The sequence below is a fragment of the Carex rostrata genome, chromosome 12 (genome assembly GCF_964058835.1).
Source record: "Carex rostrata chromosome 12, lpCarRost1.2, whole genome shotgun sequence".
Taxonomy (NCBI): domain Eukaryota; kingdom Viridiplantae; phylum Streptophyta; class Magnoliopsida; order Poales; family Cyperaceae; genus Carex; species Carex rostrata.
Genome location: NC_135929.1, coordinates 3,642,417 through 3,664,508, shown reverse-complemented (window position 1 = coordinate 3,664,508; position 22,092 = coordinate 3,642,417). Strand labels below are relative to the sequence as shown.

Genomic DNA, 22,092 nt, shown 5'->3' with positions numbered 1-22,092 from the left:
CAACCGAATAAGAATATCTCATACCATTTTAACTTGAAATAAACAATTTATGCCATCATAATAACCCACAATCAAATAAAAATATTTTATGCTATCTTAACTTGAAATAAACAACCTATTCCATCATAATAACCCACAATTAAACATGAGCTAAAGACATAGCATGTATACGCCATAATTTAGTAACTATTAACACCAACCTTAAAATTAAGAGATTTGTCAACGCAGCAATCTTCAAAATTACACAAATGACAAGAAATATTGCAATTAGGCAGTATGTACAAAACAATAGAATACTCACCATACATGACTTCAAAACCAAAATCTCATTCTTCAAAGAGGAAACCAAAATCTCGGAATTAATCACTTGCCTTGAAAGCAACCAAAGAGATATAATGCAATCATGCATCCTATATATAGCCCAAATTTTCCTACTAATTGCTGCAACAAGCTCAAACCATACACAGACAAAATTATATACACGGATACTAATATCATGGCACATTTTTCTATCTCTGTGCTACTCATAACACTCTCAATCCATCTAATTGCATCTGTAGGAGCAGTGTACAACATAGTAGACTTTGGAGCTAAATCGGATTACCAGACCGATGCTGCAAGTGCCTTACTTTCAGCATGGAACGCCGCATGCCACTCGAATAATCCAGCAACTATCTATGTGCCAAATGGCAAGTATTTAGTTGGCCATGTCACCTTTTCCGGACCATGTGCCAGCAGCATGATCAACATGCAAATACATGGCACATTTGTCGCAACTTCAAATTATGCCACTTTAGGAAGAGTTGGGGAGTGGATTGTATTTGATAAAGTTGCGGGTCTTTCGGTTTATGGAGGAACCTTTGACGGTTCTGGGTCAGGTCTATGGGCTTGCAAAGCCTCTGGTCGTAACTGCCCAAATGGAGCCACGGTAAGTGCTGGCATGCTGAAATGATCATTTTGGAGCACATTTTCTCTCTTCCTTTTTTGGCATGCAAAAGAGAAAAACCTTCAAGCAAATTAAATAGGACATAATTGTTTTTTCTATTTCATATCAATTTTTCTTTTTCTTTTTCGCTGAAACAGTCACTGACATTTCGTAACTCCAACGATGTCTCGATTAGTGGCCTGTCATCGATGAACAGCGAGTTGTACCACATTGTTATTGATAATTGTGATCGGGTGATGGTGCAAGGTGTTAAGATAAACGCCCCAGGAAATAGTCCGAACACAGACGGGATCCATGTACAGGGGTCAACTGGTGTTACTATAACAGGAGCCAGCATTCGAACCGGAGATGATTGTGTCTCGATTGGGCCTGGCACAACCAACTTGTGGATTGAATTTGTCAGCTGTGGGCCTGGTCATGGCATAAGGTTCTTGCCGTTACTCATGCCTTTTCAATTTTCTATCCAAGGTCAAAGGACTAAAACACCAGTGCGTCCTCCCTGTCACATGATCTGTACCCTTGCATCTTGCATGATTGCATCTTGTTGTGGTTAATTTCATTAATATGCTCCTTTTGTATGTTCTTTGGGACAGAACATACTTAATTTTAAGGGTTAATTAGTTGTGCTTGAAGCCCTGAACAACAAATATAGAAATTAAACAACCAAATACAGATAGTTTAAGAAAAAAAATGGAGCAACATTTGAACCCGATTTCTGGTGAAAAACTAAAGAAAAATGGCCTGTTAAATCCTAGACTCAATCAACATTTTAACAAAAATATTCCTTTTCTTGTGAATTGATTTCATAACATCTAAAAATTGGAGCAGCATAGGCAGTCTAGGAAAGGGGTACAACGAGAGAGGCGTACAGAATGTAACGGTTAAGACGACCATGTTCACTGGGACCCAGAATGGGCTAAGGATAAAAACATGGGGGAGACCGACTGATGCTTTTGTGCGAGGAGTCATATTTGAGCATTCTGTCATGGAAAATGTGCAAAATCCGATTATTATTGACCAGAATTACTGCCCTGATAATAAAGGCTGTCCTGCTCAGGTATCCAAAACTGTACAGACAGATGACATTCTTGTTTTTTCCTTTTTTTTCCGGATTCTTAATTTAATAACTGCAATCCATGATTTAATTATGATACCAGATTTGATGCTGATTGCTGTGTACTGTGTACTGAGTACTGAGCCAGCTCTTTTAATTTTCGGTGGTCTTTTTTTTTTTTACATACTATTAAAATTTAGTTAGTTAATCTGTGTTTATTGAGGTTCATGGGTAAATTAGGATTTTATTAAGCATAGATATGATGATGGCTCTCTCTATATCCATGGTGCAAGTTGAACGACTGTTTGCGCATGTCTGTACTTCCCACCTATTCATTACATTGACAAGTTACCACAACTCATCCCTGTTTTCTTATTATATAGAACTCTGGTGTGACAATAAGCCAAGTGACATACACAGACATCCATGGCTCATCTGCATCCAAAGTCGCCGTCAAGTTCGATTGCAGCCCGACAAACCCATGCAGTGGAATAAAGTTACAAGATATAAAACTCACCTATTCTGGGGCCCAACCGGCAGAGGCCTCTTGTACCCATGTGGTTGGCAGTGCCTCTGGCTTTGTTATTCCACATAGCTGCTTGTGAGAAGGACCAAGATTTTTGTGTTAGATATTGCTATACAATAGCCCTTGCTTATATATTTTTTTTAATTACAACAGCAGACACTCAAGTGGTCACCACTATTTTCCTCTATAGTATTTCGTAAGACAGATGCTTATAATAAATTGTCTCTAGAATTAAGTTGCTATGTTTACATTGTCTACACACATGGTCTTCATAAACCATTACATTGATTTAAAAAAAAAAAAAGATTAAGCAAAAGTTATATAATTACACTTTAAATGCGGATCTAGCCAGGAAACTAGAAACAAATAGAAGCACATACATAATATAATCTAAACAAAAGAATTTTACAATATACGAAGCTCCTGAATGGAATCTGGTCTATTCAAGCTGAGCTGGTATAAGCTCAACTTAGAAGCTAGTGTATAAATGAAGACAGTATCCCTTTGCAACTTCGGTCATCTGAATTATCTCCATTCAGAACCCCAAAAGCAAACTTCAAAGTAATTGCTTATGTACGAAACTGTCACTACAGAAAATAGGTCAACTGTTCCTTCTTCCTAGAGCCACCTTCACCGTATGAATCATTCCATTGTTTCAGTTCATTCATCACAGCTCCTTCAGTCGCAAAACTAGCAGATACCTGATTTTAATCAGAATTATTAGTATGGAATAAAACCTTGGTTGTAAGATCAAATTTATACAAGGGTATATGACAAACTTACTTGACTCCTTGCAATTTTCAAGTCTTTCATGGTCAATGGTCTTAGTGTAATTGCCGGCTCATCACTGTCATTACTATTTTCTGAGTTACCCTGCGACAGAAAGAGGGCTTAGACACTGTTAAAATGATAGAAATGAAAAACTATCCGACCAAAAAATTCCTTCTTCTTTGCATCTTTTTTGGATTCTTTTTAATTTTCTTCAATATACAAGTTTTCTCTCATAGTTCATTTTCAATTTTTATCTTATTGTCCCAACAGTTCCATGCACTAACAAACAGTATATTTCCTATGGGTTGTATACCATTTGATTCTTTTGCATAAACATACAATTTCCCTTCTGTTTATGGTAACAAGTGCAACAATGATTTTAATTAAACTAAAATAGATGATGTAAAGACAGCACGTACCAGATCCCTTTGCCTTTCTTTCTCAATCAGCTCTCTAACAGGTCGGTATGCAGCTGTCACACAAAGGTTCTATATTACAAGAACAAATGTTTTCAGTTAGCAATTTATTATCACCATTCACCATTGATCAAGGAAAGTTTTCATTAAAACAAGAAAGGGTCAGAAAACAGAGATTAGAAGTGACCTTTAGGTCGCTTCCACTATATCCTTCAGTCATAGTGGCAAGTTCCTTGTAATCAAGCTCCCCAACTTTATCTTTAGATAAAAGGGTCCTCAATATCAATTCCCTGCTCTCAGACGTGGGCAAGCCAACCATAATTCTGTTAAGAAAAAGGAAAAATTATTGGGGTTAAACATGACAGCAACAATTAAATCTAAGCTAAATCATTGGCATAAATGACCAGAAGAATCCTTGTATAATTATATATTACTAAATAAACTACAGTCACTCTGGTTCTTTAACTAGGTATTCAAACTAAACATCTGGGATGTTGCTAAATAGCATCCAAAACTCATCAAATCATCGCTCAACTCCAAAACAGAACAAAATGGTCTTCTAGTTCAAAGTGTTATTGGGTTAGAAAATTATATCTGGCAAAAAGGGATACATGATGATGCGGCTCACCTGGGTGCTAGTTTAATTGTTTCCATAACATTCAATACTGTCATTATTAAACAAAAAACAAAATATTCCTACTACGCACCGACGCTCAAACCGCCTAATAATGGCCTCATCAAGATCAAAGGGACGATTTGTGGCTGCAAGAACAAGGATACGCTCCCCTGATTTGCTCAACAAGCCGTCCCAATGTGTCATGAACTCATTCTTGATCTTCCTCATGGCCTCATGCTCCCCAGCCCGGGCCCGCTGACCTAGCATGCTATCTACCTCATCAACAAATATTATTGTAGGTGACACCTGTAATTCACAATTATTAGAATTCTGTTTTGTTTAGTTTTGTACAATGGATTATCTATTGAACATTCTGTCACCTCTTCTGGACTACTTGCACAATGATATTATGAGTTTGGATAAATTGTAGCAATATCAATTTTCATTCTGTCACCCGTAATTGCTATGAGGTGAGGCTTCACTAAGTTCCAATTACACGTATGTTTGGGTAAGAATGAGCAGATTGGGTCAATAAAGATGACAATGGACCATTAGCCAATTGAAAGAAAGCATAGCTGATAGAAGAAAAGCACATGAACGAGTTCCAAGCCAGTGAATACCAGTCATTTTTTTTCCAATGACAAAAAGTGATTCCATTCGCCTGCTTTGTCATGCCAGTCAAACTAAATAAACCAACTACATCTATAAAGAAAAACCAACCTTAGCAGCCAGACTGAACAATGCTCTGACATTCTTTTCATCCTCACCAAACCACTTTGAGGTAATAGTTGACATCGAAACGTTGATGAAACTTGCACCGGCTTCATTTGCAATAGCTTTAGCGAGCATGGTCTTTCCAGTACCAGGAGGGCCGAATAGAAGAATGCCTCGGCAAGGTTTCAAGAGGCCGCCTTTGAAGAGGTCAGGGCGGCGCAAGGGGAGCATCACCAGCTCCTGCAAGGAGTCCTTTATGTCGTCTAATGCACCTGTAAGAGAAATTATTATTTACATCTATCTGTATTCTATATTCTACATGCGCAAATGGGAAAAATATGATTACTTGTGCGTCACTTTCCATTGCCAAAAGTCCCTTTCACTTAGCTAATATAATCTAAAGGAGAAAATCCAATAAAAGGATTCATACTATAATGCACTTTTGACGGAATTATGTCACTAATTATTAAAGTCGTGAAACAAAATTTATTTCTACAGTAAATTGAAACTGTCTCACAATCGGCTACCCATTGCCACACACAAAGTTCGAACTAGTGTCCGTAAAGGTTAAAGTATGGCAGGAGATTGACAATGAAATACTGAGATTTCTTCCTTGAACACTGAGGAATCATTAATAGCTGATAGCCACTATCAGTTTTTCAAAAAAAAACACTGAGGAATCATTGACAAATTTCCCATATCTTATAAACCAAATTTTACTTTATCTTCAGGTTCCTGTACAATCCTGTTTGTATATGTAAATTTTTCTTTTGTTACTATATTTACCAATATCATCAAAGGTGACACCAATCTCATGAGCTGGGATTACTTCGGGTCGAATGCGCTTCTCAAACTCGTTATCTGGCGGTGTTTCCTGTTGAAGGGTGTAAATGTTAGAATGATAGGTCAAGTAGGTGTATACATGCAAGGACTGTGCCGAAAAGTGCCTATACATATTTATCTGACTTTCTCTGATGTTCTAAGCTTCGTTCCCTTGGGGTTTTCACACTGGAATTTTTCTCTACAGCTCTATTTTTTTTTCTCTGTCTGTTTCTTAAGGTCAACTAAAAGAGTGTACCATTTATACTAACTTTGGTTTTGGAAAAAGTGGATAAACAAAACCAACAAAAGCAGGAGAGAAGATAAAGGTGCAATAAGGCGAGAAAATATTACAACTTTAACAGGAGGAGATGCTGCAGCTGGTTTCTCAGCTTCGCCTTTGTTTTCTGCTGGCGGTGCTGCTGAGTTTGCAGCATTGTTCTCTGGCTTCTTGCCAACAGTTGGGTCATTTTTGGAATTATCCTGGAAGTAAATACATTAGCTTCGCATAGACCAAACCCATATTCTTCATTTTTCTAATTTCAATCGAGGAAAGAAACAGTACCTTGGCAGCTTCAACATTGGCTTCTAGCTTTAAGATGTCTTTCCCATCAATACTATTCTCTTGAAAAATACTCAATCCATGTGACAAACTGCACAGAAATAAAATTTATTAAACTGAGAAGTAAAGAAATTATTTAAACAGCAAGTAAACTGTATACATAATGTTAGCATATAAATATTTGTAGGTCCCAAAGACAGTTAAAAAAATATAAAAAAATGCTAAAGGAATGTAAGAAACAAGAAAATTAAAAGCAATGTTAACTGACCTCTTTAAGGAAATAACGAGCTTGCCATTCCTATATTCTGGATCTTTTGTATTCATCAAATGATACGATATAGCCGAGACGATAATTTCCTCAATGTAGTTACTTATTATCATTGTATCTGCTAGGCAAATTGACCCCAGGTCATCAATTTCTAAGTCGTTAGATGCCAAAACCTCCATTATGTGGTTCTTATTATCCTGGATCTGTATAGTTTTCATGTCATCCTCCAATTGAGTTTTCCAATTGATGAGGTGGTCCCCTTCTTCAGGTGGTCTTATCTCTATGGTATAAGGAAATAGATTACTAACCCTCCCTTCTATGTCTGATGCATCAGTTTCACATTCAAGAACTCTTGAACCAAGAACTAAAACTGGTCCTGATACCTTGTCGAGCATTTTCTCAAACATCTTGTATGCACGCTCAGACCTATAGAGGAAGGCCTCAATGTCCCTTATGTAGAGTACTATGGAGTCACTTTTGGAGATGGATGATAAAATCTGTAAATTAAGATTAATAAACACTAGAACCAGTTTAAAAATATTCAATGTTGCAATGACAACAAAAGAATGGTGAAAACAGTTCCAGACCTTATGTAGTGCCTGTATGAGAGATCTTTCATCAAAGCACCAACTACTGGTTCTTTTAAGAGGAGCTGCACAATTGAAAAGAAATTCTATAATGCTTGGCCCAACATTTAAATTTGGAAATATCAATGAGATATGATATTGAAAATAAAAAAATATTATAAACTGCTCAATAACCTGTGCTACTGCTACATTGTGATACAAGATCACTCATATCTGAAGAAACCGATGCATTCTTCCTTAGCAGAGGTTTGTCACTGAGAAAAATATGCACAAAAGACATAAAAGGAAATGCGAGTCAAACCGGGTCTTAAGAAAAGGTTCTAAATTTTGGTCAAGTACACAACCAGAACCAGAACATAACCAAGATGAAATTTTGAGAAAATTAAAGCATCAATTTATACTTAAATTTCATTTCACAAGTGCCCTTATTAGCCTTAATGTTTGATTAATATCAAATCAATCTGAAAAGGACAAAAAAATATATATCAGAAGATTCAGAACAAAATATTGGTGCCATACCTAGCCCTTAGTTCAACACTGCTGCTCTGCCGGCGCAACAACCCTGCTAAAGAATATCAAAAGAAATGAGAGCATGATAAAAAACAGATATCCTACAAAAAATATTATCAGTTTGTAAAGGATTGTTACCTTTAGGTTGAGGTTGTTCCCTCTTGGGAAGTACGGAAAGAGACCCAAATAAACCAGACATCTTCTCAATTGTTGTCTCAGATATAGACCTTTGGTGAAACTAGATATCATAAAATAAAATAATTCAGTGTTGTTCTTTAAATCAAATCATGTATTTTTTTTGTATTGATTAATATATAGAAACTGCAGAATAAGTATTTCTACTCAAGTCTTACCGAAGGTTTGTTGACATTACCGTATTTGCTCTGAAACTGTAAAAAAAACATAAATATATTAACAAGAGAAAAATTATAAAACAGTTGCTTTCAAAAATGAAAATAAACTGATTTTCAAGACCCACCTTAAGTGAAAAGTCCGTGACATCAAGCAAAAGTAACTTGGCCCCAAAGTAATGAGACAAAGCCTTTGCGAGCATCTGCTGGTAAAGCTCTGGAGACATATAGAACAATGTAATAAATTAATACTATTTAAAGAATAAAAGCTTGTACTCTTATTAAATGCCATCACCCTGTTATAGCTGCAAGAGACGATTTTTAAATTACAACACATTCCAACAAGAGCACCGTTCAACTGTGAAATACCTTGGATACCCTCCAAAATATGTAAACATCTCATGCACCACCCCCTCCTGTACTTGACAGAAATACCATAATTTACTCTTCACACTAATTTATGGATATAGAGTCAGAAAGAGTAGAAGAGAAGGCAATTGAGGCATTTTAAAGCAAACGTGAAAGTTGTTGCCTCTGAAAGATTCCTTGTGATTTGCAGAATTATATAAAATACTCTCTGCAATTCGTGGGGTATGCTGGAGTTTAGCAAATTTCAGGGATGTACTTCCAACATCTCTGCAATATTGCAATGATATGTGCAAAATGTTGTATTTTCTAAATAGAACCAAGAAAAATCTAATGTATTTACCTGCAGGGCCTGATAGTAAAATAGCACGACTAGCAGGAGAAAGATTTCTAATGTGCTTTGAGAGGTCAGCTTGCGTCAAGTGAACATATGCTGCACTAGTCAGCACGATTCTGGTCTGTTCACTGCAATTAAATCAATAACAGTAGTTTAATTCCAGATACATTCAGGGCCTAAAATGAAATTAATATTTTTAAACTGGAGAATAACCCCTACACCCACTTTGATTGGAAAACCCTTCTATGTCCTCTCAATTTGGTAAAAAAACAGTGAGGAAGTATACTCGGTCATCCTGTACTATGCTAATTTTTATGGTCAACAATAACTACAGATATATCTGATAGTTCCATGATTTACAGGATATTTCTCATTTTGCTCAGGTGTAGATGAACAGAGTTAAGGCATTGTAAAATAAATAAACAGCATGTGCTGCTTTCACATCACAACAAGCACATGATCCACTCTTGGAAATAAAGAATCATAGAAGATGCCTGGGTAAGTTTATTTAAAAGGGATATCTTTGGATTTTCTAACTTGGAGATCCGCATACTAAGAAAGTAAATCAGGCAATCAGTTACAAGGGAACAATGATAAAATAAGAACTAGAAAGAATTCCACCAGCAACAAAGTATTAGCTAAATGTTTCTAAAGGTAAAATACCTAAAGAAAACTAAAAGTAAAATTTAAGTTCATAGATCATTTATCTTTTTATACATGATTTGCAACAATGGTCTTTTGAACAACCGATTCTAATCATGAGAGTGCTACAAATCTCTGATGTCTAAACACCAACAATAACGAGTCCGAGTCCTCTAAGATAACTCAAAATTTGAGTTTGCCGGAAACCAGGCCAGTTGAAGAATTGGGGCCAATTTGGAATATACGGGGCAGATAACAGAGAGCAGGCAGCTTTTAGGTTCTTGCCAATTATGAACGGGCAGTCCAAATTCAAACTGAAAATTTGACTTATCTTGGAGAATCTGAATTCAACAATAACAGCCTACCATGTAGTCAACAGAGTACTTAAAGTACAACTGAAGGAAAAGGCATTCTAAATTGGAATTCACATCGTCTGAGGTAACACAAAATTTGAGTTTGAATACCGGACTGTCCGTTACATATTGGCACGAATCTTAAATTTATCCATTCCGTATTAATCTCCCCCATGAATTTCCAGCCAGGTCTGAATTCTGCAGCCAGCCTGACTTTGGGCAAACCCAAAATTTATGTGACAGCAGACGATACGTATTCTAACATTATAATCGCCAAGTAAATATAAAAGATCTGAGGATGTAAACATACAACTTCCATCAATAAATTGTGCGGTGAACACAAAGAACAAAAAATAGTAAACGGTTCCAAGAGTGCTGAGCCTTAAAAATAACCATATTTTGGAGGATCTATGCGAAAAATTTCGGCAATTCAGATGAGTAAAAAGACAAAAAAAAAAAAAAAAAATCCTTTGAAAATGCAGCAGTTGAAGAGGATACAAGCGAACTGGCATATATGATTACCAGATGTAACTTCTGGTTGCTTGAAATATACAAGCAAGCAATTAAGAAGAGGGGAAAAGTACATAAGAGTATATCACTTCAGAAGTCCGGAAATAATCTACCTTTGGATTTTCCTCAATGACTCAAAGAGAAAAAAGAGGTTTACAAATAAGCAAAAAAGTTGCCAAAGGAATAAATACAAAAGCACCACTGCATAGAGGCACTACGCAAAATTCCCTGATCAATTACCTTAGATAATACGGGAAGTCGTTGAAGGTGACCAGGCTCTCCTTTCCATCAACGACCAGCCTCTTCAACTCCGCCTCGACGGCGTCCGCCGGCGAGTGAAGCGGCGGCGTGGCCCACTTCGCCACAGCCTGGCCTGACGCGAGACCTATCCCCACACCGAGGCCTACCCCGATCGCTGACATGAATAATCCCTTTTGCTCCATTTCACCTTTCTCTCGTTGTTTTGTGCGTGATCTTTACGGTTGTAAAGCCTCACATGCAAATCGAGTAGTTAACGCAACAAATGAATGAAAGGAAACGAGATGTGCTATATATAGAAGTTCAAAAGAGAGACAGAGGTGTAACAAAGATAAATTAAAAGGAAAAAAGGAAGAGAGAGAAAGAGAGGGAGTGAGGAAAAGCCAGGCGGGAAGGATGGTCAGAACGCAAATGAAGTGCTTTTTGAGAGGTGGTGGTCGGAAAGAGACGCTAAACAACGGGAGATATTTTCGCCTGGGCTTGGTGTACGGGGTAACCGTATGTGTTTCCTATCAATTGTGATTTTGTTAGTTTTTTTTGTTTTTGTTTTTAATGACAATTCCAGAGTGTCTGAGGTAGGCCCAAAAATGCATTACAAGTTATATCAATAAGAGTGTGTATCTTTTTGAAAATATATGACACTAATAAAAAGTCTTAGAGAACAATTATACAGGAGTCGGACAAGATATATTAAAATTTAAAAGTCAAATATATGTTGAGATGCTTAATGCTATAAAGAAGCCAAGTGATGTTCTTCAAGATGTTAATAAATTGTGAAATTAGTTATTCATAGAAAAATACAATAGCATATTTAGTGAATCCTTCTTTTAATAAATTATTGTTGCATCAATGCACAATATTTATTTTCAGCCTTACTAAAAGCATAACGTAGCATCGTAAGTAGACCACGAGCAAAACAATTAAATCAATAACTGAGAAAACAACCATCTATGCTATCTAAAGATAGCAAAGAAATATTCACATTCAATTTTTTTTTTTTTTCATATAAACAATAAAAATGAGCGGGAAATATATTTTAACCTAAGATCGTTTTAACTAGAACTAATATTTAAGAATTATTCTGAAACTATTTTAGATTGCAGTCTAATAATTCAAAATTATTTTGAAATGAATCGTCCATATAATTTATATCTTATTTTGCATCACAAGTGATGCATGCATATCCAAAAACTTACATATTTTTTTACCATGAAAGATTGAAGAGTAAAGTCATGCACGCACGGTACTAAGTGATTGTTACATTTCCTTGAGTACATTTTGTTTAGAGTAAAAACAAGAAAACAACGGAGACAATATGAACTATTTTTTTTAAAATTACTTTCTAAAAGCAAATATAAAAAGTAAAGAGGACTAATGAAACAAAATTAAAATTCAATTATTACAGACACTGATATATCTCAAACTTTGAGTTGATGTGTGAAAAATTCGGATTATCCAAATTCTTTTGCACAAATCTTATAGCACAATAATATATTGTTCCTGTATTCTGAATAGAGATAAAAAAAGAAGATTTGGTCCGGCTTTAAATAAACTAAAAATTTGAGATATCTCGGAGGATACATACTCCAATCACCCACAATACATAATAAATTATCAAATTTTACTTGGGATCTAGTGTTAACCTATAAATTCAAACATATTTACTAAGAATGAACTAAAGATAAATTTACATATTCGTAAAATAAAGATTAATCTTTATGAGAACGATATTAATTGGCATTTCTTTTTTATTACATGTATATTTTTTGTTTAAGATTTTATTACGGGATGAATAAATTTGATGTTATTTCTTATTATTAAAAGTTCTACATGTGCCAAATAATTTTTCAAGTATTTTTAACCATTTAATAATGATTTAGTTAAGTAAGAATAATCTTCATGAAGTTCTCATTCTTTAAATCTCAAATTTGTGATAATACGGAAACAGTTATTAGGTGATTATCTCCGAGAGTTCAGTGTGGTGAACCAGGTTCAGGGAAAGTGGTCAGTTTCATGAAATCCGACGTGATCCATTTGAACTTTGACGTGGCCCAGTTGAATTTTGACGTGGCTTTGACGTTGGTTGCTCCCTGCTTTTTTTATTTATTTATTCACTTCTCTGTTTGTACGGTTGCGTATTTTTTTTATTTACTTTTTTAGTTCTTCCTTTGTTTGTAACTATGTACAGTTGTGTTCTGTGCTGATCAGCGTTTCTCCATGTTAGAGCCACTATTTGGGTAATTATATTAACAGATATTTTTTACTTCATGCAGCGCAATTGCAATACGTGTTGGCTCAACTGTTCAAGCGTCTGTGTTCTGCATGAAGGAAAAGTTGCTCTGTCAATATATTTACTTCACTATTTCCCGCAGCATAATATATATTTAAATTGTGTCTAACCAGATTATTAACTCTTATGAAAATTGAATACTGGCCCTCCAAAGACAGAGGATTGAGCCCCATCTGTCAGACTAGACCCCACAGTATAGAGATGTTATGAACCACAGATCATCAAACCTCTTGTTAAAATAACAAAAGCTTAATTATTGTACTGTGACCTTTAAGGCTTTAACTGGCAACACATTTTTTTTTTTTTTTTTGGGATCCTGGCAACACATTTTGATTCCTGGTTAGGTATGTGTGTACTTCTTGAGGAAAGCTGGAAAGGTTTGTGTACTTCGTGATGAAAAGGTTCGTGTGCCTCATGGAGTAAACAAAATATGACCATTTCTCTCCTAAAAAAAAAATATACGACCATTTCATTGAAAAATGATGCCTAAATATTATTTGAGGTTAAAATAAGCACTTCAGTTGGGGCTAAAACGGTATGGATAATATCCAATCCGTATTCGAAAACTTAAATGTGGATATCCGATATTTGAATATACGTGTGAATAAAGATACTAATATGGTTTTATGTTTCAATTATCCGTATCAGAATAGTAGATTTATACCATATATTTTAACATATATTATGAAAATTTTATGTTATTTACTGTTATAATTAGATCTATGCTATGCGTAGTGCCAACTCCATAAAAAAAAAAAAAAATACAAAAGGACAAAAGGACAAACAAATTATTTTTATGTTCACTCACAATGAAAGTGGGTCTGCCATTTGTTGCTTCTTTAGCTGGAAATCCATCACCGGCCAACTCCTAAAAAAGAAAAGAAAAATCTCATGAAATTAGAAATTTGTCAATTTAAACCCCACCATTTACAGCAATACTACCATAAATAGAGATGGAAGTCTCTAAATTCCATACTTTTTTTATTACAATAAAGAATTTTTTCTATCCGGATTTCAAACATGAAATCTCATATCAGAAATTTTGTGTTTTCCTCTAATTTTTATACAAATTTATAGAAGCAATACACCTCACTCACTCACTCACCCTCTTTCAAGTTGAAGTGTAAAAAAATATCAAACTAATCTATGCTAGAATCATCCACACTGTCAACACACACTTCTCTGATATTTGAACTATGAATATATATATATATGTGTGTGTGTGTGTGTGGAATATGCTAGCATGCTATGCATAACATAGAGCCCCTCCATGCAACGGCTCGGATTTCGAGTTTTCAAAATCCTAACGGTCGATCCGAACCGTTCATCTTGTTCTCCATATTAATATGTGTTTGTAAACCAAATTTTATATTTTTTGGAATTTTTTTACTATTTTTTTAGATTTATTGAAAATCGCTGTTTTTTTATGATCCAGATTTGCTGAAAACAGGGATTTTCAATAAATCTAAAGAAATAGTAAAAAAATTTCAAAAAATGTAAAATTTGGTCTCCAAACACATATTAATATGGAGAACAAGATGAACGGTTTGGATCGACCATTAGGATTTTGAAAACTCAAAATCCGAGCCGTTGCATGGAGGGGCTCTATGCTAGGCATAGCATGCTAGCATATTCCTATATATATATATATATATATACCAGAGTAAAGCTAGGGTGTGATGTGCTCACCAAGTGAGTTTGGTGAGCACAACTCCAAAAGTTCATTGGATCGACTTCAAACGCCGAATTCAAGCCGTTGAAATCCATGTGCTTCATGAGCGATGCATGTGCATGCAAAATTTTGAAAGTTTCGAGTTCATTTGCTATACGGTCAAGCGGTCAAAGAAATTGACATTTTATTAAGTTAATTTAAAAGTTGTTTTATATAGTCAATTTTTATTATTTCTTTGACCACTTGACCGTGTAGCAAATAAACTCAAAACTTTCAAAATTTGGCATCCACATGCATCACTCATGAAACACATGAATTTCAACGGTTTGGATTTGACGTTTGAAGTCGATCCGATGAACTTTTGAAGTTGTACTCACCAAACTCTCTTGATGAGCACATCACACCCTAGCTTTACTCTATATACCATGAAATTACACTTGTGTTTTTTTATCGGTTACAGAACTGAAAAGTTTACATTAAAATGTTGGAACTTAAAATACAAATGTATAATAGCTCAAATCTTGAATTTAAATCTATACGACTACAAAATAATATTTTAATCACTAAACAACAAACATACATTTAACATTTTACGAAGGCAGCTAACGATTCCAGACGCCTTCTAATCACAGCCTATGAATCATGAAACTAAAGCATTTTGAGTTGTGGACCCTTTTCATTAAAAAAAACCCATTAATTAGGTAAATACATAATATAAGACAGAATATAATTAAAATCTTCTTCACGCACCATACGTATAATAAACAAAGGCCAACCTTCCAAAATTTGACACTTTACAAAAGGCGACTGAAAGGAAATTTCGAGGGGACTGAGGATCCTACTTTTGCACCGAAAAGCAAAAAAGCTTCATTGGTTAGCCCTTAAGTTTCCTTCTTTTCTAGAAAAAAGATTTCAAGTACATACATAAAAATTATTTTAATCGCTAAGTGCCTCAGATCAGTCCCCACTAGTTAGCCCTTGAGTTCTTCACAAATCATCTTCATTTCTACCTACAGGAAAAGTGTATAGTCACTTAGTCAGTAGTCGCATTCCTAGTGCCACGTGAGATTAACACTCAGTAGTGGAATTCATTGATCACCTGAGTTAACTTAAAATTTTGAATTTAGATACTGACTATCGAATTTGTTTTGACACGAATATTAAAGAAGACTCGTACATTCTATTTTGAATTGGATTGTTTCGGATGTTGATTGGATGATTTGAATTTAAACTCAAAATATGAGTTACCTCGGAGAATCCGGACTCCTGTAGGCTCTGCTCTAGTGCTCTTTGTAATTTCAGCATTAGAATGACAATGAGTCCTTGCAACTAGAAAATTCACTCTGAGACAAAACTTAAAAGTACGCTTACAAAGTTTATTTAAAAAAATTATTAATTCTTACATATAAATTTGTAAATAATTATAAATTAATTTAGTAACTTAAAAGTACGGTAAAATTATATCTGTATCCGTTTTTATTTTTCGAATATGAATTAGATATTAGACGAATACATGCACATATTGGATATTAAACAAATACGAATCGTATATCCATTTTTTTAATAATAGTAAATAACATAATTTTTTTCATAATATATATTAAATTATATGGTATATATTTATTATTCAAACACAGATAATTGCAATTTAAAATTATATCTGTATTCATATCTGCACGGATATTTCGTATCTAATTTTTAGTTAAGAATTTGAATACAGACGGATAATATCCGATCCGTTTGCACCCTGAGGGAAATTTGTATCCTCCCATGTACCGCACTTAGTAAAATTTACTCTCAGCCAAGTGATTTAAATTCGATGTCTGTTTAGATACAGGGAATTTGTTTTGATCGTACCAGATTAAAATTGGAGACTCAGATCTCGTTGTAATCAGTCAAGTTACAAGTATTGTACTGAATCTGAATTCGATTTGAAGGCACCAAATCTTCACCATCATTGTATTGTATGACTCAGAGGCGGAGGAATATATAGAAGTTATGAGATCAATTGATCCCGATTTAATTTCAATTTTTTTATAATTATACACAATATTTTATATAGTTTTGAGTAAAACACTGTAAATATGTAAATTTGATCCTCATTTGTATTAGAAAAATTCTATATGATTGATCCTTATTCACGTTTGATCTCCGTTCCACCTATGAATCCATGATTAGGTGACCTAGTTCGTATGTTGCACAGTTTGTGAACAATCTCGACAACAGCTTGCGGTATCGTCTTTCCCTTGTAAAAAAACAATTTAATTTCAGATAGAGGCAGCTTTTATTTTATAATAGTTTTTACGGATTACAGTAACAAAAAATTAATCTATTTTGTACTTAAACAGTTAGCTTTGCACGAGGAAAAAAAAAAACACATTTTTTTTTGCTTTATATTTTGGTAGAAATAAATGCGACGTTTTAGGTTTCTTACCTAATTTTTTGAGGAAAAAGGTATCTTACCTAATGTAATAGAACCTTTAGCTGTGCTGTAAGTATTGCCTTGTTAAAAAACAAAAAAAAAAAACTAATTAATTGATACGATAGTGACTAGCATGCCAAAGCACATGCCATTCAAGCTAACCACTTTATTGTATATTGTGGTAAATTTTTTTTTTTGGTTGAAAGCCCATAGGCGATTGCATTGATCTAACGATATACAAAATAACTATTACATAGATTTCTTTTGATTAAAATAAAAAATATGAAAAACTTATACATTGAACTACTTATAAAATTATCTGATTTGCTATGTCAGAAAATAACAAATGCGTGAAGCCAGAGAATGTGAATTGGTCTATTTGCGTCAGATTAGTAAGTTGGTCGGCTTTCTGATTTTCTTCTCTGAGAATGTAGACACATCAGTAATTTTTCGAATTGCATAGCTGGCGGAGTACGCCATATCGATCCCTTCCTTAAGGACAGAGTGTCTTCTTCTTTCCAAAATCGACGCCATCCAGAGAAATTCGCAGCCGAGAAGCACTAAATCAAACTGGACCAAGACAGTCACCACTTAGAGAGGAGAAAGAACATGGCACTGAATCAAATCGAACCGGGACAGTCACCACTCAGTCGAGAAGGCACCGAATCAACCGGTTCAGGACAGTCACCACCCAGAGAGGTGGAAGAAGAAGAAGAGAAAGAATAAGAAGAAGAAAGAAATGAGAAAGGAGGCAATTCTTTGCAATCTCGTCATCATCAACAATCACAAAAACATGTACCTTATTCACATGTATAGTTATCATAGATATTACGAGGATGAAAACAAATATATAACACCCTCAGTTGAACCTGGAAAGTAGAGATAGACGGGTGAGACACCGAACAGCAAAATCCTTAAACAGAGTCATCTGCTCAAATGAAGCAAGACAAGATAGACCAAACAGACGAGAAGTGATGGAGGCAGAGCGGAGAAGCCGAATTGATATTGCAACTCTCAAAACGGCAGCCCTTCAATCTCCTTCAATATCGCTTGGGTGATTTTACCGAGGAGACTTGCGGAGTTTACAAAGTGCGCTAGTACATATTGTGGTAATTTGGTATTAAAGCTGTGCATGCTATGAATAGCTCACAGGTTGCCAACTGTCAGAGGAAGCTAGCAATTACAGAATGATCCGAGATAATTTAATTTTAGACTCGTCAACTCAAGTTTTGAATTTTTGATGTGCAAAATGACAAAAAGCGCGAACTCTATAAAAATATCAATTATATTCAAATATGTTCAGACAATTTTTTTACTCGCACAAATTTAAATTAAATTACACTTACTAGAAAATGTATAAAAACGTCGTACATAATTTATTGTGTAAAATATAAATAATATATAAATTTAAATTTCTATATAAAATATATAATTTTAATTATTTTGCACATCGAATTCTACCAATTTTTTTAATTTCAAAAATAAAAAAAAATCAAATTATCAGAAACACGATGGTTTTTTGTTTTTATTGGAGTATACAGAACAAAACCATTTATTCAATTCCAGTAGGGCTTGTGAAACCTGCAAGCTCTCCTTTCATTCCTTTTCTCTCTTCCACCCGGGGCCCATCAGAGAGAGGTCAATGGGACAACATCAATGGTCCGGTCCCATTAATTTTGCACACTTTGTGTGGTTTCAATTCTATTAATTTTGCACACTTTGTGTGGTTTCAATTCTATTAATTTTGCACATTGTGTGACTATTAGTGTAGTACTTGTAAAAATTAAAGGGACCGAATCAATAGTTCAATTCTATCCTCGGTGAGACCGGATCAATCGTACAATTTCATCTATTTATACAAAAAACAATCACTATTATTTTCAATAATTTAATTTTTTAATTTCTAAAAATTGAAAAATGAAAATCTACACAGACTACACTCACAAGTCCTAAACAATATAATGCCGGCGGCAAAATCAATTATTTTTTCATAAATATACATCGTTAATAACATGCAGGTCGGTCCATATAATGGCAACCTACTTCCAATAGAGGAGACCAAACTATATATAATTGCAGAATTATGTCAAAAGTTTAGAAGCTAGAATCATTGTTGGAATCTACCTATGGATGGATCCATTTGCACTTTTATTTGCAGGACCACTTTGCACTGATGGACCGCACTAAGACAGTCTCTCTCAGTGGCAGTGGCAGTGCTATTAGATAGCTTATCAGATCCATGTTCCCTGGTTATCAAACCAAACATTCTAACATTCTATAATAGCAATCATTAATGAAGATAATTTAATTTCGGAATAAAATATTGTGGTGCTACTAATTGGCGCCACTGGGCTGGGTTTTTTTTTTTAACTTCAGTTGGATGTAGTATGTAATACATGTCACATGAACCTTTTTAAATTTTTTTTTTAATAAAAATGGGCTCAAGATTTTTCACTTTCAATATTCACTCATAAGAATTTTTTTTATCCGCTTTAAAATTGTAATTTTTCATATATTTTTTATAATAATTGTCTCATGACATTGACAATCATTAAAAAAAAACGGTATTAATTGAATCATGAAGTTGTTAGTCTAACACCTTGATCCGTTTTTTCTTCGTTAATGATTATTTTTTATATCCCTTAAGAAAGAGAATGAAACTGTCATGAATAACCAAAACGGCCTTGATCATGGTTTAGAATAGGGTTGCAAACGAATCAAACTTAACCTAGTTCGAGTTCGAAATTGAAATAGAGTTTCAAACTAAAAAGAAGAGTTCGACTTTGATTCGGTGAGTGAGATTCAAACCAATTTCGAACCGAATTGGTTCACAATTGAAGCAGAGTTAAGAACTGAAAAAAGGAGTTTCGAACCGAGTCAGACCCAGTTCTAGTTCGATTCAAATCAATTTCGAACCAAACTGGGTTTGATTCGTTTCGAAACCGATTTTTTTTTCAAATCAAATTCAATCCAATTACTTTTTTTTTTAATCGAACTCAATCAAATTATGAGCCTTTTGTGCACCCCTAGTTTAGAAGTTATAAAACTCAAAAACAAAAGAAAAAATATATATTGCTAAAAAAATAGCAATTAGTACCACTTATTTTTTTTATTCGAACAAATTAAATTTTAAATATTCACTTATAAAACTAGTCAATTGCATATTTTATTCTTGTCATATTATACATGCACTTGAGAAATTTATCATTTTGATTATATAACAGCGCACATCAAAATTAAGCTAACAAATTAATGGACCAAAATTGACAATTGCTCTAATTTATTTATAATTACTCACTCGAAGTCAATTTTTCATACATTTTACAAATATATAACTACCATTTTTTCCAATATATTTACAAAATCTTTAATGAACAAAGTAAACTAAACATGATGTGCTACAGACGCGACGGACGTGCCTTTCCTCCATTACTTTTGGCATGTCACAGATAACATAATAATCATAAATTATTATTTTTAGAAAAACTTTTTCAAAATTAAACGAATTGCACGATGGAAATTTTAATTAAATTAATTGTGGTGGTTATAATTCTCGTGTATATAAAAGATCACAGCATTTTGATTTTGTTTTGATTAACGATTAGTATCAAGAAAAGAGGAGGGTTCCAATGCCTCATTTTTTTTTATACCTCATCATACCTCATATTTTATATCTTCATTTTCTTCATATTCAAAGTCTAAATTGTCGATCCGAACCGTTCAACATAATATCCATACTAAAATATGGTTAGGGATGAAATTTTATAATTTTTGAAATTTTTTTACTATTTTTTAAGATGGGTAGAAAATCACTGTTTTTTGAACGGTTCAAAAACAGTGATTTTGTACCTATCTTAAAAAATAGCAAAAAAATTCCAAAAAATATAAAATTTCATCTCCATGCATATTTTAGTATAAATATTTTGTTGAACGGTTCGGATCGACAATTTGGACTTTGAAAACGAAAATATAAAATATGAGGTATGAAAAAAAATGAGGCATTGGAACCCTCCTCATCAAGAAAATATATATATCGATGTGGTTCCATATGTTGTTTTTTCAATTTATTGATTTATCTAAACTAAAAATCAATAATTAATAATTTTTAACGTGCACGTAGATAAAATAATGTAGTTTACATTTAATGTTTTTATTTGACATATAAATTTTAAATTTTATTATTAGAAAATTAAAGATTTGAGGTACAAAGAATTTGAACCCTCCTCTTAAAACGCTCTGTATGTATTTTCTGATGTACAATTAGTAGGATCTCAAACATAATAACGCATTGTAAAATATTCGCATATTTTTGTTTTTATAAATTAACAAATTATAAAACGTTGAACAAATTATTTTTTAAAAGTTCTTTAAAAAAGAAGAAGAAGCTAAATAGTAAATATTGATTGACAGGCTCAGAAATTGTTGGTCGGATTAGACTTGCATAGAAAACATACAACACACACACATATTTGAAAATTAAAATTTATACATACATGCTGCGTATAATAAAATCATTTTTCCTTGTATATAACAAATAATTAAATGTAAACAGATAAATTATTGTTTGATGTTTACGAATGCATTAACAAATATTATCTAATTTATAATTTAAAAAGAACCGTTGTTTTCTTACTTCTTGTCGGTGGAAAAAAATCCCCACTTTTGAGCTCCTTATATAAAAATGTCGGTGAAAGAACATGGGTCGGTGAATAAATCATTAGAGCAGCAAATCACTGAAGACTAAATTATTATTGACCACATTTTAAATCACTAATTAAGCCTTAAATTTATCGCCGCCTTTGATAATTTATCTGATCAACTTGTTGTGATTACCAACCATCAATTGATGAAATTAAAGAAATAAACGTGGCTCTGTCAGGTTATTTTCTAGATTTTTTTATAAAATAGTTCTTGCAAAAATGTATTAATTTGTTGAAATTTGTTATTTGAAATTGTAACGTCCTGACTAAACAAGACTCAATATTATTTATCAGTGGAGTGAGGCTATGGTACTTTGCAATGCGCGAATTGTTCTGTCCATTGGATTCATATTTTTATTTTTAAAGTTCAAATAGTCAATTCGAACCACTCAACATTATTATC

The 22,092-nt window shown here is 33.7% G+C and overlaps 2 protein-coding genes across 5 annotated transcripts; one reads left to right on the top strand and one right to left on the bottom strand.

Moving 5' to 3' along the window:
- Positions 1-414: 414 nt before the first annotated feature.
- On the top strand, positions 415-2,691 carry LOC144562726 (polygalacturonase-like). The gene is made up of 4 exons (XM_078311968.1): positions 415-928; positions 1,084-1,373; positions 1,775-2,003; positions 2,384-2,691. The coding sequence occupies exons 1-4, from the start codon at positions 497-499 to the stop codon at positions 2,603-2,605; spliced, it is 1,173 nt and encodes a 390-aa protein (XP_078168094.1). The 5' UTR covers positions 415-496; the 3' UTR covers positions 2,606-2,691.
- Positions 2,692-2,732: 41 nt separating this feature from the next.
- LOC144562725 (uncharacterized) lies at positions 2,733-10,990 on the bottom strand. 4 transcript variants are annotated; one of them, XM_078311963.1, is made up of 18 exons: positions 10,588-10,990; positions 8,849-8,970; positions 8,268-8,356; positions 8,143-8,178; positions 7,928-8,027; positions 7,799-7,844; positions 7,454-7,533; positions 7,280-7,344; positions 6,693-7,189; positions 6,428-6,515; positions 6,217-6,345; positions 5,830-5,917; positions 5,050-5,315; positions 4,421-4,635; positions 3,901-4,036; positions 3,717-3,785; positions 3,310-3,399; positions 2,733-3,227 (listed from the first exon to the last, which is right to left on the bottom strand). In XM_078311963.1, the coding sequence occupies exons 1-18, from the start codon at positions 10,788-10,790 to the stop codon at positions 3,114-3,116; spliced, it is 2,433 nt and encodes an 810-aa protein (XP_078168089.1). In that variant the 5' UTR covers positions 10,791-10,990; the 3' UTR covers positions 2,733-3,113. The 4 variants fall into 4 exon arrangements, with proteins under 4 accessions (XP_078168089.1, XP_078168090.1, XP_078168092.1 ...); XM_078311964.1 differs by having other exon boundaries at positions 7,799-7,841; XM_078311966.1 differs by having other exon boundaries at positions 6,220-6,345; positions 7,799-7,841.
- Between the last annotated feature and the right edge of the window lie 11,102 nt (positions 10,991-22,092).